The following is a 21,981-nucleotide window of genomic DNA, read 5'->3' on the forward strand; positions in this document are numbered from 1 at the left end:
GCCCCCAAGCACCCATTTAACTTCCTTATTTGTTGCATGACCCCATCAGGAATTCTTGGAGTTTGACTACCAAGTTGCTATTTTTTCTTTTCACTTTCATTTGGAATGAAAAAGGACCTTTTGTAAATGCTATCAATTTTATAATGTTAACTTTTAACCAGGTTTTTGAAATCTAAATGCCTGTGTACAACAAGGACATTTGAGGCATTTAGTGTGGGTTGTAAAAGAAAACAGATGTCAATTTTTCTCTAAATCTCTCATCCCTTTCTTTCTTCTTTCTTGCGCATCTAAGTTTCCAAATTTAGACTCCCTAGTCCATGTGATTCTTGGTAGTTTGAAAAAATAAATCTTAAATGAAAGTTAGATTGAAACCACGTGCTTCACCCCAGTCTTCAGGATGATTTTGGTTTGCTTTCTTCCTGATTTGATGACTTCTGGAAAAGGAATTACATTAAGGCTGTAACATTTAGAATGTGGTCTGTTCTTTAACTCAACACAGTTGTGATGGTACAGAAAAAATACGAACTTGAGATTTAATGCATTGTATCTAGTCGTAAGGATGAAGATTGAATTGTGTTTGACCCCTTAACGGTTTTATGTACGTGACCACACGGTGGCGGTGTCATTTCGTGCGACCGTACTGCATAGGAACTGTCTTTTAAACCTGAATATGCTGAATAATGTTTTGAAGGCACTAGAGTAGTGTTGCTGAACTTCTTTTTTGGGAGCAGGCCACAGGGGTGTATGGAAAGAATGGAGTTGCAGTTTTGTGAGTTATGTGGCTGCTCTCAAATCGCAAAAGATGTTTGGGCACTGCTGGAAATAGCATGTCTGGTCAGTCCAGGCTGTGATGCTGAGATCTCTGAGCTCAAAGGTTTGAAAAGAGATTTTGGCCCTGGTTCTGAACATTCCCAACCCACATTTTTTTTCAGACTAGGAGGCCAGTTTGGGGAGTTGTTACTATGTGCTTACCACTGTCAAGCTGCCTTCCCTGGGGATTTGCTGTCAGCTGTTTTCAGAAAGTCATAGGGGGATAGGTAGATGAAGCTTTGGCTCGAGTCTTTTTTTCTTGCCGTGTTCTTGCTCAGTTGAGTTTGGAGATCTGTGAGGTACACAGCAAAATAAACAGTGTGAGCTGCCTTGTCATCATCATGTACTTCTACACTAAAGCTGAGATGAAACAGTTACAACAAATATCAGGGGTTCTTGGGTGTCTGAGCTAGCTCCTTGTGAGCCAGCTTGTTGTTGGTATTGTGGTTTTGGTTTAAGGGTAGGTTCCCAGGCAACGAGGACAATGTGACCTAAAGCCCTGTGAGCTGTGATGGTACAAAGCCTCAGGAACATGGATTATTTTTAATGTATTATTAATAGCTGATGTGGATGCTATCTGGATTCTTAATGGCTGGGAATCTTTCTGTCATGATGATGAATACTCAGTCATTCAGTCTGATGATCTGTAAGAATCAGCTTTCAATGAGTTCTTTTCTTCCTGTTTGTAGCAACTTCATCAAGTATGTCAGACAGATAGTTACAGCCATTTGTTTTAAATATTTAAGGGGAAATTGAAAAAGAGAACTATATATTTTAATCCTTATCCCCTAGGTATGTAATCATGTGTCATTCTTCTAGGGCTGGAGACCAGATGCACGGGCTAGTCACAGTCCCCGCCCACCAGAGTAAGTCTGCTTCTGTTTCTGATCCTTTTATTTAATTGTGCATTATTAACACAATGCATTTGCATTTGTATTAATGTGCAACTCACTGTTCCATGAAATTTGTTATCATAGGTTTGTTTTCTGTGATTCGTTTTTGGAGTAGAATATTTGATGCATTCTTTACATTGGAATTAAGTTGATTTACGTTTGGTTGAGCTTAACAGTGGAGTTGGAATCACAGAATCACTGGATGGGTAAGGTTGGAAGGGACCACAGTGGATCCAACCCACTGGTCCATCTGGTCCAACCTCCCTGCTCAAGCAGGGTCATCCTGGAGTACATGGCACAGGATTATGTCCAGATGGTTCTGGAATATCTCCAGTGAGGGAGACTCCACAACCTCTCTGGACAATCTGTTCCAGTGTGTGGTCACTTGCACAGTAAAGACGTTCTTCCTCATTATTAAAAATAAGAGATCGTATTGCTATTAAAATCGTTTTAACTTCCTGCAGGGTACCATGCCTAGATCTAGGGAAGCTGGGAGATTCTGATGAAGAGGTAATTATAAGTTAATTCTGTGCTGAATAGTTTTTAGAATTCATGTGTTGCAGGAGTTGGTAAAAATACCACTCTGAATGTAAAACAATTATGATTGCTTGTTGTTTTTTTCCTGAAATTTTAGGATGGGGACTCTTACATACCGTACAGTGGAAGCTGTCCTCATACATGCCAGCTAGATTCATCTTCAGATTGGAGAACGTCATTACAAACGCCATGTGCACAGCATCAACATGTCAGTCTGTCACTACAAATATCTTTATAATATGCCCCTTTAGTAGTAATTTAGAAAAGCATACATACCTATTTTTTTTAATACAAGTTCTCTCTGTTTTCCTTCTGGTTAAACTCATTTCTCCAGCTACTGTTGGTCAAAAATATTTTTGTCAGAGTACTTTTTAATGAGAAGCCTCTAGGATATTTCAAAAACCTATTTTCTTACATACCTTAGCTGTTCCTTGTTGGTTGATACACTTATCCTTTTGTTGTAATTATTTTTAAGATATGTATTAATAGCTAGTTTTATTAACAATTTGTCAAAGGAACTGAAAAATATAATACTTTTGAGATAGCAGGTAACTTTGGTTTGTCTCTTCAAACAAAGTGGAACTTCAGAAAAAATTAAGATAAGATTGGTAGCAGTTAGTAAGTGTGTGATTGAAGACAGACACCATGTTTACAAGCACTGAGTATTGCTTCTATGGAAGAATTGTTACTTCTGGTGAAAAGAAAACTTTTGGAGTTACTTGCAGACATTTCATAGGATTTTTCTTAAGGCTGTTGTCTAAACCAGAACTGTGACATAAACTTTGGAATTATGTTCAGTTTGTCATAGCTCTTTTATTTGTTACAATTTCCTGATCACATGTTAGCATTTTTTCCTGTTGGATGACTAAGAAACTTAATCACCACTAATATTAGATTCTTTATAAGGGAAATCAGTAGCTCAGATGCTAACATTTTGGGTTATAGTGCAGTAAAGCATTGTTCAGGATCAATCTCTGCTGTAAAAATTTGAAGAAATAATCTGGTTATTCAGCTATTACAGTTCCCTGAATGAAGGAAAAATTTTCATTTAAACTCTTACATTTAAATTAAATTTGAAAAAATGAATACAACGGGTTTTTGTTTGATCATGATACATATTAATTTGTTTTCGTTTAAACAGGTGTCTAGACAATTTGGTCATAACAACATGGAGGTAAAGTAGCTGAAAAAATATAGACTGATAGAAAACATTAGCAGTTCAATACTATGGTATATGCTCTGAAAATGTAGTATATTTTAATGTCTTTTATGTGACAGGAACTAGCTTATTGGAGAAACTTTTTAATCTGCAGTCAGTCCATCAGTATTTTGAGTATTTCATATGTGATAATTAAAGGGAAAATGCTGAAGTACAAACATTATTCTGTTTATATATATTTTCTGCTATTGTATATTCAAGAGATTTGATACATAGAACTTTAATTCAGAAAGAATGCTACCTACATGGTTTTTTTTTGTTATAATCATGCACCATATATAATCATGGCAAAAGTCTCACAAGTAGTAATATATTTTTGATTCAAGTGTGTCATGGTTTAATCCCAACCAGCAACTAAGTACCACTTGCTCACTGCCCCACCAGTGGGACTGAGGAGAGATTGGAAGAGTAAAAGTGAAAAAACACTCCTGGATTGAGATAAAGATAGTTGAATATGGAACGCAAAAGCACAAAACCAGAGCACAACAAGGAATTAATTCACTGCTTCCCATGGGCAGGCAGGAGTTCAGCCATCTCCAGGAGAGCAGGGCCCCATCACGTGTGACAGTTACTTGGGAAGACAAACATCATCACTGCAAACTTCCCCCCCTTCCTCCTTCTACCTATTTTATATGCTGAACGTGATGTCATATAGTATGGAATATCCCTTTGGTCAGGTGGGGTCAGCTGTCCCATCTGTGTCCACTCCCAATTTCCCATGCACCCCCAGCCTCCTCACTGGTGTGGTGGTACAAGAAGCAGAGAGGGCCTTGGCTCCATGTAAGCACTGCTTAGCAATAACGAAAACATCTCTGCATTATCGTCAGTGTTCAGCATAAATCCAGAACATAGTTCCATACTAGCCACTGTGAAGACAATTAACTCTGCCTCAGCCAAAACCAGCAGAGGATGCAGGAAATAACAATTTTCTCTCTTTTTGGAAGAACTAAAAAATAAACCTATTAAAAATCCATTATTTTAAAAATATTTAATATATGTAAACCTAAGACATATTCTAATGAGTGTTTAAAAAAAACCCCCGGAAATGTAACTAGAGGGAAAACCGATTTTGAATAAATTTGTACATAACCTGCACCCCTTCAAACAAATAATATAGTTACTTGCAGGGCAGGACTCCAAATTGGCTGGAATTCAATGTGAATCTGCCAAGATCACAATTTTGTGTGTTTCCCTGTAAAGCCAAATAGTTTCTCAACTTGAAAAAAAAATTGGCTAAGTGTTTTTTGGTCCTGTTTAAATAAGGGACTAAAAATGTGTTACTTTCTAGAATGTGTGCCCAAATAGGTATTTTTGCATGTCTTAAGATGTAACTGTAAACATGGAACTACGTATAGATTGTTTTTCTCTGTACTGCATTGTAAATGTGAAGTGCAAACATACTTGAGTTGCTATAGCCTTTTTAGGTCTGGATACTTACAATTTCACTGCTTGCTTTACCATTTTTTTAAAAACAAAGTTCATACATACAGTTCTGTCTAGCTGCAGGAGTGCTAATGGAAGATTGGCATGGCTTTGTCTGTTTCTCGGGGTCTTTCTCCTTCTCTGCTTTCCTTTATCTCTTTTTGCTTTCTTTCTGCCTTCATTTTGTCTTAAATACCGAGCGCTCAATGTGCTGGAAGGTACCTTCTGTTCGCTTACCCTTTTTTGCTCTCTGTCTCTCTTTTTTTGCCTAACTTTCTCCCCACTTCTGTTTTCTTGAGAAGATTTTCAAGCTGTTCCGGAATACTTTAATATATTCCTCTGAGCAGCCTTTATTTCTGCATTGCTTGCTTCTGGGGCCCTGATTGAGGTTTCCTTTAGCAAGATACATTCCAGCTTCTTTAATAACTGTGTAAGTAAACTTCCAAAAATAGGTCACTTTTGGAAGAATAATTTAAACATAGTCTTATCATTTAGGAATTAACCAGTTAAATGATGTGACTCCTCTCTTGAAAAGCAGAAGTTGGCCTTTCAGAAACATAACTCTTTTTGGGTTTTGAGAAATGGCTTTCTAGAGCAGGACTGTTACACTGCTGTTGCAAGATGAATTGTGTCCAGTAGAGATGCTAGATATGGTCACCTTAGTTTTGTTGGCACTGAAGGAATATAACTTAAACATTGAAAGTGTTAATTATTGAGGGAGAGAAAAAAGAATGGCGTCTTGGCCTTCTGACACTGCTGCTGTTTCTACTGATCCCAGCCTCCATTGTGTGGAGCCCTAAATGGTCGTAAATGTACTTAGCCTTTTCAGCTGCTCTTGTTCTAGGGAACAAAGTCCCAGTGCTCATACTCATCTGCCATACAAGAATATTAGAACTTCTGACTGAAAAATATCCATTTGCCCATTTTCAGCCATCCAGAAACAAATGTCAGACTTTCAATTTCAGTGATCTGTAGCATCATGTTATAGGGTGGAACCACTGAATTTGGCTTCTTTCTTTAAAGAAAAAACTAAGTAAAACTACTTGACTGTGTATTTTTTATATTTAAAAATGGTCGAATTTGAAAAACTCAATGAAAATTAAGCTTGAATATGCAGTCATGCAGTCATGTTTGCATTTCTTCCTAATTTGAAGCATCATGTCAAGAAGTTTCTGAAGTTATATTGGATGGGAATTAAAATAATGCTGTTCTCATTCAATAGATCAATAAGAGACTTCTATATTGATTACTCTTTGCTTTGATGTTCTGTTTTGGAGCAGAAGACAAGACCAGAAAATCTGCCATCCCCAACAGATGGATACAAACTGAAGCATTATCAGTGTGAACCAGATACGAAGGAAGAATATGAGCAATATCCTCAGAGAATTGCAGAAAAGAGGAAGGACCACCTCCAGTGTTCAGATGCTTCAATAAAGGTAGCTGGCAAAGTAGTAATTGCATTTTTAAACAGCAAATGCATATTAGTATTTAATTACACTTTTGGAGAAGTTTGCATGTGTGCGTAATTAACTTCTTCCATGTTTTTACTGTAAAGAAATAGAAACGTGTAATTTCAGTATCTAGTGTTGAAGAGGAAATAAAACATAGGAAGCTTGTTTCAGTTGTTCCAGAGCAAGAAACTGAGGTGCTCTGACAATTTAAGTATGTTTGTATTCTCTGGTAAGAAAAGTAACACATTGCCTTCATAGTGCACCTCTAACCTGAGCATGAGGAAGAATTTACAGCCTAAGAAGGTGAGAGACAGCGGGAAGATCTTGGTAAAATTAATTCAAGCTTTTTTATTTTTTAAATATAGGATTATTATAATTATTATTCTATTAAATTGTGACTGTATGTAGCACTTAAAAAAGGAGAAATGAAAGATGTAATCTGTCCCTGAGGGAACTATTAACATTGAAAATGGAAAGGAATATGGGGTTAAAATAATGAAAGATATTATCTATACTTTTTGCTTTGATGTTGTATAAGATGTGCTACAGTTGGACTGTAGGCTGTATTAATTCTACCAGGTTTGTTTTGTGTTTTTAAATTAAAACTAAGATGCAAAGAAGGGAAGATCAGTGGAGAGAAACTGGAAAACAAAGGGGTCAAAAAAAAGCAACTTTCCTCTTGTTCAGGAATATATAGCAGAGAAGGGTGGTTGAAAGGGAAAGATACATCACTGCAGGTGTAAGGAAGCAGGAAACATAAATAAGCAACAGCTATGAGGACTGGCCAAATGCTAAACTCTGCTGTGAGGGTAGATGACCATTTAAGAATCTTAATGAGAAGTTAAGTATGCAGATGGTCAGGGAACATATTGTGCTCATTGCTTTTCAGAGAAAAGGTTTGTGGTGAATAACAATGAGTTTACTGATTTTATTTGCTTAACGTTCAGTGGAATGAAAAGGGAAGATCTTACATAGGACAAAGATTATGTTTCACATATCGTTGTTATCATTTTACACATATTGTTGATAGCTTTAAAAGAGCTTTGTCCTCTCAGAGTCAGGCTTCTAGTGTTCAGAAAAAATTGGAGAACCTGCAAAACCCTATAAATATTCCATGAATAAGAAGTGAATGAAAAAAGGATCTGTTATTTTGTGGTTTAGTTTTATGTTTGGTGGCAGATGAGAGCAGCCGAGTTCATCTGAAAATGAAGAAACGGATGGCAAGGGTATACTGGGAGAGAAAAAGCAGGACTGGCTTTTTCTGGTGATTTTAGGTTCCAGAAAGATTCTTGCTAAGCACTAAAAGTATGTGTGCCAGTTCTTATCACAGATTTTAATATAATGTCTATCAGAACAATTTTTTTGTGTTAGACATTATCATTACCTGGTTAGATTAATGAATCAAAACCTCTTTAGATTTCAATACACTTATTTTAATTGATTAGTGGAAGTTGTAATAATTTTTCTTTTCTGGAAAGAAGCTGCTTTTTGAGGAGCACTGCTAACAAACCTACTCTTTCGATTTCATTCCCTTGTTACCTCCTTCCTGACTTCTGTAAACAGTCTCCTTTGTCCATTTTATTCATATCCTTCTTGTAGGAGATATTTCTATAATACCCTGGGACTGATTTACAAGTCTCTTAGAACCATTCAGCAGCATGCTTTGGCTTTTCCCTATGTAGACTATATTTAACTTCTTTGCTGGTCACAAAGCAGCTTCACTGCAGTGGTGAACTTTGAACTATATGCCTAACAGCAAATCCACTGCTTTCTCTTGGCTGTTCTTGAACAGAACAGAAAAAGGATGAGCTATTGTCTTCTCAGAGGTACTACAATCTGCTTTCTCTGACTTGTTGCTGTTTTTTCATAAAGCTTGTAGGAATACACTCCTTTTGAGCTTTTTTTTTAAATTTATTTCAGCGTAAATGAAATCTGGTAAGTATTCAAAAGACATAAGGAAAGATTAGAGAGCAAGATTTATAAGTTCAGTTTCTGTTGAAAGCTATGCTTAAAAAATTCTTTTTTAATTAGCATGAAGTAGAAGTAGTAGAGACTTTAAATAAGAAATAGAAGGACTTTTAAATGAATTGTTGAGGAAAAGGTGTGTGGGGTTTTTTGTTTGTTTTTCTTATAATTCGTTAAATTTGATTTATAAAAATATTGTATTTTTTGTGTAAACAGCTTGAAGATGGACATAATGATGATCTTATAGCTCTTGATGAGAAAGCTCTCCTGCAACAATGCTACACAAACAAGCCCTATAATATGCAGCACAGTATAAGGAAATTGGAAGCTGTAAGTATTTTGACTGGTATTATGCTGTTAACAATCTGGATATGGAGAATGACTTCCCAGATATTCAACAGAAGTTATGCCTTTGGTGATTTGGTTCTAATATGTAATTGCACCCATTGAAATAATTTCTTTCAATGGGAGCTGAACTGAGCAACCCAGTGAACATTTTTTAAATCTTATCTGCAATGCTTTTGTTTTATGCAGTAATGTATATAACTGAGAATGAAAATGATGAATAATAAATACAGATATATTCATACAACTAAGAATAACTGAGTGATTTGACTGAACCCGAACATAGTGTTACATTCAGTGCCAGGAGCTGGACTTTGATGATCCTTGTGGGTCTCTTCCAGCTCAGGATATTCTATGATTTCCTCTGATCTGTAGCTTTTAGCTGAGCCTGTGTTCCATGATCCATGGATTCCATGATTCCATCAGCTCTGCTGCTAATATTAGATTAAGTCAGCAATGACTTTGACCAAGTCTTCAAGCTCCAGGGATGGAGCTGCTACAGCATCTCTAGCCAACGTCTTCATCTTCATGTCATACCCTGCTGTCCTTGAGAAGTTCTTCCTATTGCCTGTACCAAGCCTCCCAAGGCTCAGTGTTTAACCTTCACTTCCTGTTATACCGTTGGCTACTGTTAAAAAAAGTTTGGTTATGTCTTCTTTGTAACTTCTCTTTTGTCGCAGGATGTTTTCGGAATGCCTCATAGCTGCTGTTTTTGTGAACTAAACAAACCCAAGCTCCGTTAGACTCTCCTTTCAATTGCTTTGGCTCTGATCCTCTGTCAGATCCTTTCCAGGTTTCTCTCATCCCTGTTGATCTTGGGAAGGGGGGAGCTCTGAAAAATGGAACAAGTATGGCCTCACTAGCATGCATAGAAGGGAATTAAAACTTTTCTTATATAGATGTACCCAATATGTTTCTTTAATTCCTTACATAGACATACATTCTACTCTTTTTAGGACTGAGCCATTAGGATTTCTTGCCCATCTAAGGTTAGCTCTTGAATTTAGGATCATTTACAATGATGAAGAACCTTGATTTGATCTTGCATGATTCAGTATTTGCATATGCAAAGTGATAGCTTTCATAGCTGTTTTTTGAAAGTGTTGTTGAGCAGAGTTATACATTCTAACTTTCTTGTGGAATATTAATCCATGAGAAATTTTATGATGCTTTAAAGTAAATAATAATTTTAATTTATTTTGTTTGTTCATGACTATGCAATGAAATTTGCATCTTTGCAAGCCTTTATTTGATTTCTAGTCTTGTCAAAGTGAATGCAGATGTTTCACTACTGGGGTCACTATTCATTTTCATGATAAGAAAATCTTTTGAGAAAGTACTTGTATGAAGAACTTGGAGAAGCTCTTATTTTTAAAATAAATTTGAAAATCTATACTATAGGCTGAAGATAATGGAAAAAAGTCTTGAAGTTCACTAGAGTAACTACTTAGTATCAAATCAAATAAGATGAAAATACTGAGAAAGGGAGCAGTGCAGGACCACAAAATAGCAGGTACTCTGCAGCTGGTATGCTCTAAAAGGAAGTCAGGAGGTGTCTGAGCAAGGTGTTAATGGGACCTTCAGAAGCCCTTTTGTTATTGATTAGCACTCATGGTTACATAGGTTGACTCACTTTTTCTAGGAGCATCTCTTAGGTTCTCCCAGGTTCATGCTTCTGATAGCAGTAAGAATAATGGAAAAAATCAGCAGAAGTGACTGCGTGCATATTAATTCCATTGTGTAGATGTTGCTTCAATTGCTGCCATTTGATTTTAATGTGCTTTAAAATTTTGCTTAAGAATACACAATGTTAACATGTCCTTTTACTGTAATCGTTACAAAAAAGTCAAATGTTAAAGTAGAATTTCTCCTAATTTTTCTATAGTTTGAGATGAAAGTTTATAGTACATGTGTAATTGCCAATAGATGGCAATTACTTTTGAAAATAAGTAATTCAATAACCTTTGAAAAAGGATGGTTTTCTCTTAATTGTCATATTTAGGGAACAACAGTTACTACTTTCTAAACAGTGAGAGCTGCTGCAAGTTCAGTGTTTGCATTCTACATTTTTGTAAATTCATAGTAGAGCTTTTGTCTAAGAGCTGAATGGAGGATGTCCCATGGAAAAGTACATTTAGTGACCTAGTATTCATTGAAATTCAAGGTGTAAGCTTTCTTTTTTTTTTTTTCCTTTTTTTTTAAATCACATTCTTTTCAGTATGCTGACTGGTTTGGGCCTATAAGCCAAGGTCCATGGAATATGTTCTGATTAACAAACAGTGCTCTTTATTATCCCTATGTCCTCCTTTACATCATGCCTGGTTATGATTCAGTATTACTTTAATAAAAATAATAGGTTCATGTTAAATCCCCTTCCCCCTTAGGATGATATTTCCTGAAAGGCTTTTCAGATTGGCCTGTCTCAGCAGAAAATTATTGTGGCATGCAGGAGAGAAAAATCTTCCACTGAGACTAAAAGAATTTTTTTGACTAAATATTGCTGGAGGTAAAGTTTCATTCTCAGAGTTGGAATCTGTGTCAACCATGAAACCTGGAATAGTGTGATTTTCCTCAGGCTCTATTGTACTTACATAATGTCTCAGAAACAATACAGAAATAAGGATGCTGCCTGTCAGTTGAAATAGTAGAATTCTCATATTTATTGACAACTAATATGCATAGACAAATTTAGTGTGTAGCAGAGAATATTAATGCATATTTGTTATGCTAATAGAACACTATTTAAAAAAGATGGAAAAGATATTAATTGGGACACTGGTAAGATTGTGACCTCTGATGGTTAAAGAGTAATTTATTATTTGAAGTGTCTGATGTTATATATTTCATTTGCACTCAGTCAGTTTTTCATCACAGGAGGATGTTGCTGCAGAGAGGAGAAAACAGGCTGTAGTAGAACAAGTGATGGTGGATCAGTTATGTAGGTAAGTGAATTTATGATGTGAAATTGCATTTTTCCCTATACAAGAATTTAGATCTGTGTGTGGCTTTTCTTGCTTAAGAGGTGTTTTGGTCATCTTGTTCCAAGTCTTATGCAGTCATATGTAGTAATATTGCTTGCAAAAATTCTAAATTAAAAGTCTTTTTAATGTAACTTAAGAGATCACTATAAAGTGCTATGTGTATGTTAATCTTTTTTCTGAGAATAATTTTTAATTTTATACTTGAACCTATTTTAAGGGATTTAATAGCGCTAGCTCACAGAAATAACCCTCCTGTACCGCAACAAAATATATGGATGCCTGATGTTACAAATTACACTTCTTCGGTATTTTTTGTCTTTTCTTAGAATCTTAGCTTTATTAATACTCCTTTAATAATACTGACACAACATCTTTCAGGCATAAAGGAGTATTATACCAGTGTTGGGCAGCTGGGAAAAAAAGACAGAATGATAAATCAAGTTGATCAAAATTGTACAGTAAGGCTCTCCTAAATTCATTGCTATCCCTTTAGCTACAAGAAAGCATTGCTTCTGTATGGAAGGATCCCCCTATTTTAAGCATAGTTTAATAATTCAGGGCTTTATGACAGCTCTATTCAACTGTCTAGTTATGACAATATAGGAAGATGCAAGCTAGTTTAATATAGTTTCATTTTAGTTTATTCTTGCTAAGAATTATCTGTGGGTACGTCTACAGTATGTCGCATTCTATGCCTATTTTACAGTCTCTGTAGTCATCTGCACTGGTATTTTAGCCCATCAGATCTTAAGACTTTGAGGTTGAAATGTTGTCGCACTCACCATTTTATTTTTCTTTGTTTTTGTTACGATGGCTGTTAAATTACCTATATTGTTTAAAAGTCTGTTAATGCTTTTATGCTACTTAAAAGCTGAGATAAAAGGAAGGTTGCCTGAGGGAAACAAGATTGTCATGAAACATAATGATAAATTACAAGTGTCATTGTAGCAGGATTAAAATTAGGCAACTATTCAGTGTAGAAATCCCCAGTTTTTAAATAAATGCTTGGCCTGTGTCATACCTCTTTAAAGATTGTTAGAGATGATCTTAAAAATACACTGGTTATGTTGAAGTGTTTCAGTACGACTATGTAGCATTAAATGTACAGCTTTGTGCATCTTAGGTCAAGAATGCTCATTCTGTGTTTAACCTACTTCAGCTGCTTTGCCTTATTTTTCCCATGTATTCTTTCTACTCTGAACCCTTCTACTGATAACGTCAAACCAATATTCAGTAGTGCTACAGTTGCATCAAGATGAAGTTTTAATTTAAAAAATCTCTCTGTTTATGTTACAAGTATAACTGTGCCAGTACTGCCAAACTAATTGGTATCAGATAATTGGAGAAGAGTAGTTCAAAACTGTTGAATGAAAAAAACCTATTAAAGGAAACACAAGGGTGTTTTGAATATTTTTTTTTTTTTAGTAGAGCCAATTTTGCACTTAAATCAGCGTAACTGATGTGTGCAAAGATGGATCTGTATAGATCAGAGAGCAGGTTTAGAAAACCATAATAGCTGTGCAAAATTATTTTTTTTCCTTCTGATAACCATTTCAATAACAACAAGCATCTCATTTATTTTTAAAAGGTCTTTTGTTTACTTGCTGAACAGATAGAGAAAATATCAAAATGTTCAAAAACCAGTTAATCTATTTCTTTTCTGCTTGATGGGACTTTGAGATCCTATCAGCTCTGTAGTCAGCGCTTTGAGGAAGGAAAGGAAGTGCCAGTGTTTTTGTTGGAGGACAGATTGGATGGGGCTCTGAGCAACCTTGTCTAGTGAAAGGTGTCCTTGCCCACAGCAGGGGAGTTGGAACTAAATGGTCTTTAAGGTCCCTTCCAACCCAAGCCATTCTATGATTCTTTGATGATGTCACTGGCCACTATTAGAAACTGCTGTCACTGATCTTGGTAGGAGCCATGTATGAAGAATATCACTGGTGGAATATTTACCGAAACAGTGGAAATAATAAAAAAACCCACAAACCTTCATAATACTAAGATTTATTTTATATCAAAGTATGTAAAATATACTTTAAATAATACATATATACATGTAAAGTTACTAGATAGTAAGGCACTGCCAGAATATTATTGCATATATTTGATTTTAAGTAATAAACTTAAGAATTTGTAAAAAGAAACAAAAAATGAAGTCCAGAAATTTACACAAGCTTAGTGGATAACTCCGAGATTTTATTGCTGTGTTATTCTTTGGTGTTTTCTTTCCTGAGTAAAAATATGTAAGACCTGAAACTGAAACATACTAATAGTCAGAGGGCTTCTCCCTGCTTTTTGTGGTCAGAGCTGTTATAAGCGACCCAGAGCAGTCTACGCGTTCTGATGTTTGCAAGGAAGCTCAAGGACTTCTGGGACTTGGGACAGCACCAGTGCATTTTAGAAAAAGAATACTGCATGAAACCAAGTAAGTTTATAGAAATACATTTTCTGCTGGTTTGGGTTTTTTTTTGGCTCTGTGAAGTTTGTTTGCCTTTCCAGGTGTTTTATTTCTGGTTAGGATCCACCAGCTTCATGTGAGGCCTTTTTTATAGCCTTCTTGTGCTTATTATTGCCTAGTGGGACCTTTTTATGTGGGTTCTTTGTGTATAATGATTGATTCATAGAATTTATAAAACCTGGGAGGAAATTTTTAAGCTTATATTGGTATTATTCATCACAAGGTTTTGCCAGCCTTTTCCAAGCAAGTTCGATGCTTGCAATCCTGTCATATCCTGAGGTGCATAAATTTTATAAATATGCATCTGTAAATGCTAATGTAGATTGTCACAATATAATCTTACTTTTCTTTCATGTTTTGATTTCTGCTGCAATAATTAATCCTAATTGGCATTTAAATTACATTTCTGGACTGTGAGCATTGAAACAGTAGCTGCAAGGACTTAAGAAAAAAATGAAAAAACACTGTGATCTGTAAAATGCAATGAATCTGCAGGTCTGAGTTTTGTTCTGTTAATTTTTTTCAACATTCAGGCAAGCATCTCTGCTTTGTGCATTTTAACATCATACTCTATAAAGTCTTTCTCATCAAATGCCATCTTTGTAATCTTAAACAAAGAAGAAAGACAACAAAACCAGTCTCTCAATCTCTTACACCCATCACATGGACAAATCTTCGTTTCTGGAACTAGTAATAGGGCCAATATAAAACATTTAGGTGGGTAAAGAAGCCTCAGTCTGGATATTTTTGCAAGACAACATTGATTCATGGAAGTATGGTGAGTGGCAGAGGTTTAATTCTTATAAAAGTGTGTGTAAACAAAATATCCCATTCATATTTATGCCTTCTGTGAATAAACTCTCATATTATATAATAACAGAACATATTACAACTCTGAGTTGCTTTCTAATTCAACTACAAGGGATCGTCTCCTCGACCAGTTGCCAAGGATACCGTATTTCATGTTTTTTGCTGTTTTGAAATGGTTGATTTTTATGTAACATTTATCTGTGAGCCCATAGGTATTGTTAACATGCTGCATTATTTTCACAGAATAAGGACCAAATCAGGATTAACTGAAAATATGCTCTCTAACAAGCTACGCTTTGATAGTAGGATTATATCGAGGTAATCACAAATTTTGTGAAGCTTTTCAATTCTGTGAATTTATAAATGATGATATTTACTCTCTTGAACTAATTACTTGCACTGAATGTTTCTGTTGCCTATACTGAGGAAAAAAGTATGTGCTGTGTGGTTGCAGATATATGCGTACGTGTATAATACAAATTTTGACATAGCTGATGAATAATGGCTTTACAGTCCCACTGTAGTGTTGAGATCTGTAAGTCATGTTATGTTACCATCATGCCTGTAGCTCTGTTGAGGACAGTTAGCACAGGGACTGTTTAAAATAGTGCTTTTAGCCATAGCATCCCAGTTGATTAAAACTTATTTTTGTAACTGTCACAATTGTAGATGTGGTTTTGCAACTTATTTGTAGCTCCTTATGTATTAAACTTTAGGACATCTTTGAAAGTGTTCTGATTCGAGTAGCTGTGGCATAAACATATTTTTCAGCTTTGAAAGTGATGCTTTTCTGAAGCTGTGAGCTGTATACTCACTAGACATAGCTGAGGATTCAGCTACAAAGCTTCATATAGCACAATGAATGCAGTAGTCCTGGTGTACATAATCCTTTAGTTGATGAGTGAAAATTATATTGTATACTAAAACATGAAGCCTTGAAAGGTGTTTCTGACATTATAGAAATGGAATATTGCATTAAAATATGTGATTGAATCCACAAGTTGAATTCCACGGTGAGTTAGAGAAAATAGTCAAATACCTCTTAAAAAAAATTGTGCAATACTCAACATTGGAAATAAAATGGGTATTGAGAGCAGCCTTGAGGAGAAGAACTTGGGGGTTCTGGTGGATGAGAAGCTACAGAACTCGTCAATGTGTGCTTGCAGCTCAGAAAGGCAACCATGTCCTGGGTTGCATCAAAAGCAGTGTGGCCAGCAAGTCAAGGGAGATGATTCTCCCCCTCTACTCCTCTTTCGTGAGACCCCACCTGGAGTACTGCATGCAACTCTGGGGTCCCCACCACAGGAAGGATGTGTACCTGTTGGAGCAAGTCCAGAGGAAGGTCATGAAGATGAGCAGAGGGCTGGAGCACCTCTACTATCAGAACAGGTTGAGAGAGTTGGGATTGTTCAGTCTGGAGAAGGGAAGGCACCAGGGAGACCTTATTGCAGCCTTCCCGTGCCTAAAGGAAGGCTGCAAGAAAGCTGGAGAGGGCCTTTTTAGAAGTGCATGTATTGGTAGGACAAGGGGAAATGACTTTAAACTAAAAGAAGCCAGGTTTAGATTAGATATTAGGAAGAAATTCTTTACCGTGAGAGTGATGAGGCACTGGAACAGGTTGCCCAGAGAAGTGATGAATGCCTGATCCCTGAAAGTGTCCAAGGCCAGGTTGGATGGGGCTCTGAGCAACCTGGTGTAGTGGAAGGTGTCCCTACCCAAGGCAGGAGGATTAGAACTAGATGATCTTTAAGGTCCCACCCAACCCAAACCATTCTGATTCCAAAATAAGTGTTATTTATGTTTGGGGTGAATTGGATTTATATAGACGAAAAACATAAAGGTGCTTTTTAATTTCCCTTCTAGAAATGGCCGCGATGCTTGTAGAGAGTTGATTGGATTTTTTTTCACATGTGACAGATCCCTCACTGTGTATGAATTTCGACAGTTTGGAAGAAACAGGTAGGATAAATTACTTTTTAAAAAGGTTTTAGGAAACATCTTTCACTGTATCTAAGAAGCCTAAATAAATTTAATTTTGAATTATTTCACAGAACAAACGCCTTGCCTTTCATTCAGAAGGGAGTTTATCGACATCAGCGTGGGCAAAGGAAGGGAAAAGCTTATGATCTGGGTGACCTCTATGTTGTAAGTATTCTTCTGCTGAATGTAAGGCAATTTTGTTGGTGACTTGGAAGTAATATTTAGGTATTCGAATTGAAAATTGTGATCTAGCCTTCTGGGAAGACCAAAAGTCTTCCCTTCAATAACATTTTTGAATTAAAGACTTCTAGGAGTCTGGATTATTTTGTTGTCCCGTGTTTTATTGATTCCAATTTAGGCTTCAGATTAAGGTGTAGTTTGTGATTTTCCCCCTAGAGGGCACAAGACTGCAGGGAGTGTGGACCTTTTGTGGGCAAAATTATCTGCTTGGAGAGTCCTGAAGAAGTATTTGTTAAGAATAAATAATCTTTGCAAGGTCTACTGGCATTTTTAACTCGAGGCAATGATTAATTATTTTTTACACATGAAGAAGTTGCAGGTTAATTTTTTTTAACCTACAGTTTCAAATGTACACTGCCAGTTGTTTAGAGCAAGCATTTTAAACAATGGTAAACTTCATCTGCCAACTGATCTGATGACTGACTACAAATCATATTGCATCTTCTGTACTGCTGTACTTCTGTACTGAGTTAAATGTTCGTGGTTTATAAATACTTGAGCCAGTTTTCAAGTGCAGACTGTTTTCACTGAGTTCTTCACATCCTCCTGCAAATCTGAAGTTCAGAGCAAAAACCATGTTTGTATAAAGTATTGAAAGTAAGAGAAGATGACTTTAGTTTTTAGTATGCTTTGTCTCATCATATGACTTATCCTAACTGCTTGCATGTAGTGACAGTCTAAGAATTTCCAAAATGAAATAGACAAATTTGTGATATGGAGATTGAAGCTACTTGTTAGAGATTTTCTTTTTTTATTGTCATTTGTATTTTTGTAATCTGCAGATGGAAATGGGTTCTGAATAAAGATGTATCATTGGAATGATGTTATATCTGTGAATCTCCATATCTACAATTGTGAGCTGATATTAAAGATATACAGACCTTTCATAAAGTCCAAATAGTTTAAACACTTGCACAATAACAGTGTCTCTGTCTCTTCCTTCTGAATTCTTGAGTTCTGAAATGATTACAGTTATTACAGTTAAAACTACTGCTATTTTTTTTATTATTCTCAGCATTCTTTGCATTTAGTTTGCTGCTTTTCTTTCTCTCCCCTCCCCTCCCCTCTTCTTCCAAATGAAAAAGCATCTTTAACTTTGAAGAATATGTCAGGTGTGTCCTCTGTCCCCAAATTGGAAGGAAGGGGAATTAGTACTACTTAGAGGAGACTATATAGGATAGTAGAACTCTATGCTACTAATAACATATTTTTATTCCATATTTCTTAGAGAATTTTTAAAGCATAACTTTATTGTTAAACAATAAAACAACTGAAGAGTTTCTCCTAGTCTGAGAGAACTTTGCTCTCATGGAGTCAGTGTTGCACCTTCTGTGACTCTCTTCTCTGGTCCAGTGAGTTTTGGACCTTATAAGGCTGAAAGGAGAAGAAAAATTGAAAAGCAGAGCCTGTCTGAGGGAACAACAATCTGTAGCCTCAAATTTTTCAGCTGTAGGTTAGGCAACAGTATGCCCTCTTACTAGACAAACCTGCATGTAGAGGATAATGTGTCATCTTGGAACCTGAGGCTCAGCTGTTTTTATTTAGTATTAGAAGGGCTCTGTTTAGAAGGTTAACTCACCCCAGCTACACTTTGTCATCATTTCATAAATGCTTATAACAAATGCTTGAAAGTCTTGGATGATGTACTTTACGAAATTCACAAAATATGCTGAGTTGGAAGGGACCCACGAGGATCATCAAGTCCAAATCCTGGCCCTGCACAGGACCTTCCCCAAGTGTCACACCATGTGCCTGAGAGTAGCATCCAAATGCTTCTTGCACTCTGTCAGGCTTGCTGCTGTGACCACTTCCCCAGGGAACCTGTTCCAGCACCCAACCACCCTCTGGGTGAAGAACCTCTTTCTAATATCCAACCTAAACCTCCCTTGACACAATTTCAGGCCATTTCCACAGGTCCTGTCACTGGTCACCACAGAGAAGAGATCATTGCCTGCCTTTCCTCTTCCCCTCATGAGGAAGCTGTTGACTGCAGTGAGGTCTCCCCTCAGTCTCCTCTTCTCCAGGCTGAACAGACCAAGTGACCTCAGTCGCTCCTCATACGGCTTCTTCTCAAGGCCCTTCACTGTCTTCATTGCCCTTCTTTGGACACTCTCTAATACCTTAATATCTTTCTTATATTGAGGTGCCCAAAACTGCACACAATATTCAAGGTGAGGCTGCACCAGTGCAGAGCAGAGAGGGACAATCCCCTCCCTTGACTGGCTGATGGATGCTTTACCTGATGTCCCCCAGGACACGGTTGGCCCTCCTGGCTGCCAGAGCACTGCTGTCAACCAGGACCCTCAGGTTCCTTTCCATGGCACTGCTTTCCAGCATCTCATTCCCCAGTCTGTACGAACATCCGAGGTTGCCTCTTGCCAAGTGCAGAATCCAGCACTTACCCTTGTTGAACTTCATATGGTTGGTGACTGCCCAGTCCTCTGATTTGTTGAGGTCTCTCTGCAGGGCCTCCCTGCCTTCAAGGGAGTCAACAGCTCCTCCCAGTTTTGTGTTGTCTGCAAACTTGCTTAGTATCCTTTCCAGTCATGTGTCCAAGTAATTTATGAAGATGTTGAAGTGCACAGGACCTATGACCTATGACCTATTTTTAAATCACTGTATGCTTTACTAACAGGGAGCTAATCTAACTTTCCGAAGTGTTGATCATAACCTTCCAGAAAGCGTTAAACAGAACCCTGTCTTCACCCTTCGTGTGATAAGTATTGATGAAGCAGCTATGGATTTTCTAAAGTAAGTAACTGGTAACTGTTTTTCAAATTACCTTCCATTCCTTAAGCAAAAAAGATTTTTTTTAATGAGAGCTTCTAATACCTTATTACTTACACTGCTAAAAACAGAATCTGTATTTAGACTGTTTAAATTAGTAATAGTGTTAGTGGACTTTGCATAGTTCAGTAACTTTCTAGAATGATAAGGATAAAAGAATTAATTAAATTTTGAATCTGTCCTATTTGCAGTGTTTGAAGTTACATGTTTTTATATACTAATCACACACTGAAAATTTTCTTATGTGATGAACTAAAATACTACATTTGGGCAAAAATGCTTTTTTTATGATCAACATTATTATTGAATCTTTTGTGACATGTATGTTAAAAGTTTATATCAGTCATGATAATATAAGTGTTTGAACACACACAGGAGAAGAATTGGAAGTTTATCTCTCTGGTTTTTCATTTTCTTTTTCATTCCTCTCCTAATTCTTCCAGGCATTGTTACATGTTGAAGACTGCAAGTTTTCTGCACTTATTCTTTCAAAATAGTTTTTACTAAATTATGTTGTCCCAGAGACTGAAAGATGAGAATTCTTTTAGAATTTTTTCAAATGGTTAGGTAAATGGTTAATTTTGACTATGTGTCTCATACCAATACCTGTACAGAAGTCATCTGTCTAGATAATTAAGTATCTTTCTCTGCAGTTTCTGGCTTTTATTGTGAGTATACTGCTTCTTAGTACAAATAACATCTTGGTATAAAATTTATCACACTGTGGCTGTGCCTGCCTGATCATGGAAGTTATTCAACAGTGTTGGAAATACAGTCAGGGTTTGATTACTCAGATTTTGGTGAGGAGTGTCAGCTGATAGCAGATGTTACAGGGTAGAAATTTTCATAAAATCATGGAATCATAGAAAGGGGCCTCAAGAGGGTCTCTAGTCCATCCCTACTGTTCAGAGCATGGTTTACTGCAGCAGATTGCTCAAGGCTGCATCCAGTTGGGTTTTTAAATACCTCCAAGGATGGAGACTTTGCAGCCTCTGTGGGCAACCTGTTCAGTATTCAGTCACCCTCATGGAACAAAAGTGTTTCCTGATTGTTCAGAGGGAACCTCTTGTGTTTCAGTTTGTGCCCATTGTCTCTTGTCCTGTCATCGGGCACCACTGAGCAGAGCCTGTCTCAGTCATCTGTACTCCCTCCTGTCAGGTGTTTATGCACACTGATAAGATCCCTCAAGCCTTCTCTTCTCCAGGCTAAACAGTTTCATCTCTCCCAGCCTCTCTTCATATATCAAATGCTTTGATCCCTGCTTGATTAGGAAGAGCAATAACAAAATCTCAATTAAATATGTTCCGTATCTAAAGACTACTTTTGACTACTTTTGTTAGCACAACTACACTATTATGTAAGTGTTTAGACACATGAAGCTTATTCTCAGTTACGGTAATATTCATTTTGATGTCTCTTTATACTGAAAGCTTTGCAAAGGAGCTGTAGTGAGCTAACAGTGCATAGAACAGTAAATTCAAATTCAATTGGTTATAGAAATATATAGTTGTATGATGCTTAGTGCTAATTGTTCCCTCCATGAGGTAAAACACCATATAGTTTAATTTAAGATAGTTTATGTAAGAAATTTACATCTCAGAAGCCTATCATTCAGGTAAACAGCTTTTTCTTTCATTTGTTGCTAATCTTATACTTGTGAAATTTAGAGTTGATCCAGTGTTATCTCTTAAGGTTCCAGAAAGACGACCTGCTCACTGGGCTATAATTTTGGCTTTTTTTGCTACCTGTGGTGGAATAGCTTGTTTCTTTTTTTATGCTCTCTCTGTGTTCTTTCCATTAGTGACTAAATTTCAGACAGTGAAGTCTGTCTTTTTCTTCTGTATGCGGGTGTTATTGAATGCTCTTGTATTGGGTCTGGCTGAGCTGGAGTTCATTTCCCCATAGCAGCCCTCACAGTGCTGTGCTTCGCATTGGTAGCCAGAAGGGTGTTGATAACACACCAGTGTTGTGGCTGCTGCTGAGCACAGCACCAGCACCGTAACATCCCTTCCTCAGTCGAGAGCAAGATCCTGGGAGGGAACCCAAGTAGGCCTAAACTGACCAAAGGGATATGATGTCATAT

The 21,981-nt window shown here is 36.8% G+C and overlaps 1 protein-coding gene across 2 annotated transcripts in view; it reads left to right on the plus strand.

Annotated features, from left to right (window-relative positions):
* The window catches only part of CAPS2 (calcyphosine 2), a 30,718-nt gene that overhangs the window by 1,452 nt on the left and 7,285 nt on the right, over positions 1-21,981 (plus strand). Inside the window, exons 3-14 of one of the 2 annotated variants that reach the window (XM_064655625.1) lie at positions 1,630-1,676; positions 2,168-2,213; positions 2,338-2,448; positions 3,382-3,414; positions 6,162-6,332; positions 8,514-8,627; positions 11,517-11,584; positions 13,929-14,048; positions 15,135-15,209; positions 16,755-16,850; positions 16,943-17,036; positions 19,747-19,862. In XM_064655625.1, coding sequence (XP_064511695.1) covers positions 1,630-1,676; positions 2,168-2,213; positions 2,338-2,448; positions 3,382-3,414; positions 6,162-6,332; positions 8,514-8,627; positions 11,517-11,584; positions 13,929-14,048; positions 15,135-15,209; positions 16,755-16,850; positions 16,943-17,036; positions 19,747-19,862 — 1,091 coding nt within the window. Of the gene's footprint in view, positions 1-1,629; positions 1,677-2,167; positions 2,214-2,337; positions 2,449-3,381; positions 3,415-6,161; positions 6,333-8,513; positions 8,628-11,499; positions 11,585-13,928; positions 14,049-15,134; positions 15,210-16,754; positions 16,851-16,942; positions 17,037-19,746; positions 19,863-21,981 lie in introns of those variants that run through there. The other variant, XM_064655624.1, reaches the window with a different exon arrangement.

The sequence above is a fragment of the Pseudopipra pipra genome, chromosome 5 (assembly GCF_036250125.1).
Source record: "Pseudopipra pipra isolate bDixPip1 chromosome 5, bDixPip1.hap1, whole genome shotgun sequence".
NCBI lineage: Eukaryota > Metazoa > Chordata > Aves > Passeriformes > Pipridae > Pseudopipra > Pseudopipra pipra.